Below are 6,686 nucleotides of genomic sequence, written 5' to 3'. Positions count from 1 at the left end.
TGTAACCAAAAGCGTTGAGCCCCAAGACTGTATGTAAAATCCCGATTTTAATGTTTATCCTAAAATCGGTACCGAATTGGATATATTTTATTAATATTTAGCGATTAAGTATTCTATTTTTATATCCGATAGGATCCAACGGGGTACCAATATTCCGTAAATATAAAAAGCCAATACAGTATCTTATTTTATACAGATAAATATAAACAAACAGTAAAATTAGATAATTATCCAGATAAAATACGTAAATTCATAGTGTTCTTCGTAATCAAACGGAGCTTTGAAGGCGTTATCGAACTCGTATTTTGGCGTGTGAGTAACCAAAACAAAGCTCTTGAAATGTAGAATCAAGTTTTGTAATCTATACTATTGTAGATTCAAGAGGTAATTTTCTATATTTTTATTTATTTTTGAATTTAATTAAATTAAAATAGGTTTTTAAAATCCAGATGTGGTTGATATGATTTGATGCTTGCATGTTGTAGAGAATTGAATTCTGAACATTTTGGTATATCATATGCTTGATTTGGATTTCAATAACATGTTCAAATTTGAGTTTGATTATCTGTAATTGAAATTAGGGTTCTTATTCGGTTTAAATGCTTTCAATTGAATTTGGGGGTTTTGATCTAGGGGTTATCAGAGAAATTGATTGATACCAGTATGTAGATCGTGTAAAAAAGGAATCAATTGGTGTTGTTTTGATGAACAAACGATATCGGAATCGAGCTGACCGGAGAACAGAAGAACTCGCTGGCCGGCGTGTTTTCTTCGAGTTATTCTAGCCAACTCCAGGGTTATTTGTCAGTTTTGATTGCATGGTTAGATTCGTGGTGAATTATAGATTGATTCTGGAGATTTTGGTGGCTTGAGGGTACCGGAGTTATAAACTCCGGCGAACCTCGGCGTTTTTCGGCGATTGGACTGTAAAATTGCAGTTTAGTCCCTGAACTTTCTAAGAAGATGGAGTTTAGTACTTGAAGTTTCTGAAATTTGCAAATGTAGGATTCTTGTTTTAAAATCTTTTAAAGATTATATTATCTATTTATTATATTTTATAAATTTATTTTTATTATTTAAAAATTCCAAAAATCTTTATTTTAATTCCAAAATTCATTTTAATTCAGAAATAAATCTGAATTATTTAATTAATTAATTTTATTTAATAATTAATTATTTAATTGGTAAATTAATTTAAATGTTAATTGATTAATTAATTTAATTAGTTATTAATTAATTTTAATTTTTTATTTAATTCGATTTAATTATTTCTTTTGAGTTAAAAATTCCGAAAAATAGTTTCGAGCTCTAAAATATTTTTCTATATTATGTTCAAGACTCGATAATTATTATTAAATGATTTTAAAGCCAATTTCGGGTATTTGAACCTTATTAAATGATTCTTTTACCCGTTTCAAATCTGAAAAATATTCAAAAATTCGTATTAAATGCCAGAAAAATCATTTTTACCCCAAACCTTCTTTGAAAAATTACTTTTATCGAATACCTTGTGTGATATGTGCTATGTGCTATCTCATTGATGTGTTACATGCTTATGTGTTCATTGTTTAACTGTTCTAGTCATAACTTTCAATCCGTACGTCGGATTTGGGTGAAACAAAGGGTAGATAGAAGCTTGTAACGTTTGTGTGACGATTAGAGTGATATGAGATTGAGTATTGGTACATAATTGTTATGTTTAGTAGAGGAAGCGAAGAATAGAAAAGGAAAATAAGTGGTTGTTGCGTAGAACCGTTAGACGAGTGCAAGTGAAGTTGGAAATCATTTGTGATAAGGTAAGTGTTCTTAAACCTTCTTGAGATATATGGCAAGTATACCCTGAATAGTTCTTATCTTATACTGTAAGTGTTTTGAATATACCTGAGATATACCATATGTTAGCTTGTGATAGTTGAGTTGTTTAGCCCTAAACCCTAACCAAATCATTTGATATTTGAACTGTACGCCTTGTTCATTGTGAACCATTGATTGTTGAATTCCCAGTTACTAAACCACACAAATACGATACTACTCCACAAATACATTCACACCATATACCAAACACTGAAACAGAACTGCTTGAGTATACAGAAACTCATGTATTCTACAATACCTTGTAACAATAAAAAACTAAACCTTGTATAACCATTAAACCATTGTTCATCTATTACCTGATTCTTTTAAAGGCTTGAAGCCATTCTCCACACACCTTGATATACCTTTACGATACTCATGAATTACAGTATGGTTTTATACAAATGTCTTATCAATGTTGGTTATGATCTTGTTTATTGAATTACATTATTTATCATGTTGAAATTTTTATAGAATTGGATTGTTTTCTAAATGTAGACCAGATTCTTGGTCATACCAGATTCGTGGTCAGACCATATTCGTGGTCGTAGTAGGTCAATGTGTGCCTTGGATCCAGTATATAGAGCAGAGTTGTGTGCCTTGCTCGGGGTTAATGCATGACTGATCAGCAGCCTAACCTTGGTTTTTAAAATTAAAAGTAAATATCGAATTCTAATAATTGCTTAACAAGAAATTTAATTCCTCTGAATCATTTCATATTGATTATTGTTTAACCTCAGTTATTGTCATTATGGCTTGCTGAGCTAGTTAGCTCACTCTTACGAATCTTTTTATGTTTTTTTCCAGTTAAGAAGGAAAATGTTGATAGCGAGGATCCACAGACCAGTGTGCGGGCTAGGATCCCAGGTTGAGTTGGATCGAGCTAGCAGGAGTTTTATGCTTTAGTTTTGAGTTTTGCAAATTTGTAAGAATGTTTTACTAATAGATGCAACTTAAACTAGTTGGGATTTGGAACGTTGTAATGTAAATTAAGGTTGTTGCTTGTTTTCATAATTTTAACCTGTTGCGATATGTGGTTGTGTAAAGTAGGGCCATTGAAAATAATATTCCATATACAGATTTTTGTTATGTTATATTGTGTGTGTTGTGAATCCCAAATTTCTGACCGGGATTTGGAGGGCGTCACACGTTATCTAAAGGTTCAATGATAAACATGATCCTAAATATAATTATGTGAGTATAATATACTACACATAATTTGCCTAAGCAAGCCAATGTGATTTGATTATTAAGGATAAAACGACCATCTAACAAGTTGTAATTCGCCGAATAATACTTTATTATTAGGATAAAAAAAGTTAATTATTTTGTTAGATATTCGAATTAAAATCTCAGCATTCATTTTATAAATTTGTTATTAGGTACGAACAGATAGTTTTATTCAGTGTTCATTTACATGTGAAGATTTAACCAATACAGTAATAACTTAAACGAAGTCCTCCTCTATTATACATTTGTCAAGTTCACACTCCAAAACGCCACTGGAAACGCTGGATTCAACTATGCACAGTTCAAACACAAATAATCCAGCAGCCAATCTTGCTCAAATTAACCTCCACAATCATTTGAAAAGAATATGAATCCGCGAAGGCTCCTTGCCCTCCCATCCCATGATAGAAGACCACGGATTTGAATCATCGCTCTCTTCTCTTGCACATATCCTTACACATCTAATGTACCCGCTCCTTGTATGCTACATAATCAAATGCATAGAAAAGTTTGTAACATACTCAAAAATATTACCAGAAATGTTTAACCTTGCATTTTATACTTGAACTGTGAATTTTTGCTGACATACAAGGACTTTAAAGTCCTGATCCACAGTCATAAAAACTTTGGTTACTTTTGGTATTAGTTTTATGATCTATAATACAGATAAAATTGCACGGGTATAAATTCTATCCGAGCAGCTAAAATCATGTGAAAGCCCTGGCAAAAAGAATCTTCTCTTTGTATATACATCAATAGCCGGAAGCCTTTGAAGTTGATAGCAGAAAAACTGCTCAATTTGGATAATCGCATACTGTTAACTGCAAACGGGACTCTGACTCAGGTGCATACTGTCTAATGAAAGTTCTTCTCCACCAAACTTCAAATGCTCTCTGAATATTGGGACAATCATCCCCTTTGTTGAGAAACCGGTCAAACCAATTAAGGAGGATAGCTTGTTGTTGAGGCAATGCCAGAGTAAGAATTGTCTGGCTTAGTCCGTCCTCGATAAGCTTCTTGTCAACTGATCGAGAAGCCCTCTTCATCCATCCAAAATCATCGTAAAGAGGTTCTAACCAGGTGGACAGAAGAGAATACCGGTCATCTTTAGGCACCAAGATATGGCCTCTACCAATTGCTATACAAAGTTGTGCAGTAATCCTACTAATCTCATGACGATATATAATAGGGATCTTAGAATGGAGAATAGCAAGTTCCTTCTGATCTGCCCATAACTTGACAAATTCATCACATATTTTTTTGTCAATTAAAATATCAACAATCCACTGGACATTATCAGCTTCTCGAGCTATATCCCCCATTAAAACCCCTCGGTCTTGCTTAATATCATCAGCTGATGTAGCTTCTGATAAGCAGAAGATAAGTGAACTGAGACATGTATGGCAAAGAGTATAAAGTGCATCTTTGGAGATATCAAGTCTATCTTTGTGATTGCTGGGACTTGATACATCGTCCTTGAGCAATCGAGAAAGTAGAGATTTCATTTCTCGACGAGCTTTATCATCCTTTCCCTGTAAAACACCACTCAAGAGTATCGAGGAGATGTCATCAGTTCTTAAAGAAGTAGTCGCTTCAGTTGAGACTCTTTGCAAGACATGATTCAAGGGATTATTAAGCTGGAGTTGACCAAGTTCAGATACTACCATCTCCTCTTCTTCTGCAGACCATGGAACCGCTTCTAAATACTCTAAGCATGAAGTTACGCCAGCATCAAACAGTATAGCTGCAGATACCTACAAAATTAACACAGAATCATACTACCATTTCTTACAATTACAAAAACAGAATCATATGAACTATCAAAATTTACCATTTGTTACTCATTAGCTTTCTAATATTTTAGTTAACTACAATACACCAATGTTGTGCCTGCATTCATTGAACGATATAAATATGAACTCGGTTTCACTAACAAGAATTAATAAAAGGCTACCACAATGATGCTGTCAATTGTCATCTTTTTTTATTCTCAAAACGACTACATACTGATCACAGTCGATCCAGCCTCCAAGACAGCCGAAACAAATGATTCCACTTGTTATCTAACAAGCACGCTTGGAAATTATACAATTATGCTAAATTAACCCTAGGAGAAGCTCGTGAACAATATATAAATTCATTTCCCAACGTGTTACATGCATCATTTTCATTTATTCCACCAATAATAAGAAAAGCAATTCCAATACTGAAAAACTCAAAGTAATACCTTATATTGCATTACAATAACATATCCACTTATATTAACGCTGCAACATAAAACAATCGAACTTAGCCCACCTAGCATCGAATTAAGTCAATTCATCACGGACAAATAAAAACGTAGCAGATGTAAAAGAATTCGATACATTAAATTAACAAGATTCCATCTCACATGACAATTACACACACATTTATACATACATAGTCATATACAACTTCAAACCATTTTAGCAAGCACAAAACAAGCATTTGCACATTATAAAAGCACCAAATCAATGATACACACACATTTTGTAAGTACCTTCAAAACACCCAAGATTTTCGAGACATTAGCACCATTCAACCTCCTCTTTAAATCCTCACAATACATCAACACTACAGTCTCTACATACACTTCCACATCATCACAATCACAAATCTCCACCACCGCCGCAGCGCCACTCCTCATCAACCTCTCCTCAAAAAACCTACTCTTACTCGACAACACACTCCTATGCACATCCATGCTCACTTTAAACCCATCACGCGCCGTCACGCTCAGCTTCACATCACCATACCCTAACCCCCACGCGCCAGGATTCTTGAACGGCGCGTGCTCCAAAACCTTCGCCACACGTTCTTGAACGCCCCGACGAGTCTCGTGGGGTTGCTTAGAATCGCGAGCTTGTTCTTCTGACATCATTTCGAAGAGAGTGGTGTTGGGTCGGGTCGGGTTATGGGTCGGGCTGAGCCGGTATGGGGATTGTGGAGGGGAAGAAGAATGGTGGATCTTAGAGAGGGGGATTTGGGGTTTTGATGGTGGGGAAGTATAGAGATATGAATCTGAAATGAAGCCTTGTTTTAACATTGTTGATATTTGTTTCGATTTTGCTTCTGAAGCCATTGAAATCAAGAAAAGTAATAAAAAGTTTCAAGAAAAGTAATAAGAGAAATGAAAGAGTGAGCTAGGAGAATCCAAGAGGAAATGAAATGATGGAGTCGAGTGTATGTATGTATTATTGTTAGTATGTTATTATTATTATTACAGTTGTTTGGATCTGGTAGATATACTGGTACGAAAATGTGTGTATGTATGTGGTAAGAAGGATTAAACAAAGATTCTATTTTTTTTTAATAATGGCGGGAGAGAGACTAATCGAGTATGCATGCAGGATTTGTTTTCGGAAATTTCTTGTTTTTGAAAAAGATTTAGAAAGCCTGGATGTTAAAGTTAATTTGCAGAATATCTTTCGATGTGTGGGTGCATTTTTTGTGTCTACAGTTGTTTTTAGTTTTTTTCTGATGCCTATATTCACTTGTCAAGTGCGGTCACTAATATTTTCCATTACTCCGGTTAACAGAAGACATACTATGGTTTACGAACCTTCAATAAAGTGGGAAAT

General features: G+C 34.3%; 1 protein-coding gene across 1 annotated transcript; it reads right to left on the bottom strand.

The window, feature by feature from the left end:
• Positions 1 to 3,245: 3,245 nt before the first annotated feature.
• On the bottom strand, positions 3,246 to 6,384 carry LOC141668419 (BTB/POZ domain-containing protein At5g60050). The gene is made up of 2 exons (XM_074475301.1): positions 5,606 to 6,384; positions 3,246 to 4,838 (listed from the first exon to the last, which is right to left on the bottom strand). Exons 1-2 carry the CDS (start codon positions 6,185 to 6,187, stop codon positions 3,879 to 3,881), a joined length of 1,542 nt encoding a protein of 513 aa, XP_074331402.1. The 5' UTR covers positions 6,188 to 6,384; the 3' UTR covers positions 3,246 to 3,878.
• Between the last annotated feature and the right edge of the window lie 302 nt (positions 6,385 to 6,686).

This window comes from Apium graveolens, chromosome 6, assembly GCF_009905375.1.
Source record: "Apium graveolens cultivar Ventura chromosome 6, ASM990537v1, whole genome shotgun sequence".
NCBI classification, from domain to species: Eukaryota; Viridiplantae; Streptophyta; class Magnoliopsida; order Apiales; family Apiaceae; genus Apium; species Apium graveolens.
This window is presented reverse-complemented; position numbering and strand designations above follow the sequence as displayed.

Excerpts from the sequence above, each read along its gene's own strand:
- LOC141668419 (XM_074475301.1), bottom strand. The coding sequence starts at position 6,187 with ATGGCTTCAGAAGCAAAATCGAAACAAATATCAACAATGTTAAAACAA. Across the intron at positions 4,839-5,605 it reads AAATCTTGGGTGTTTTGAAG|GTATCTGCAGCTATACTGTT; the intron begins GTACTTACAAAA and ends TTAATTTTGTAG.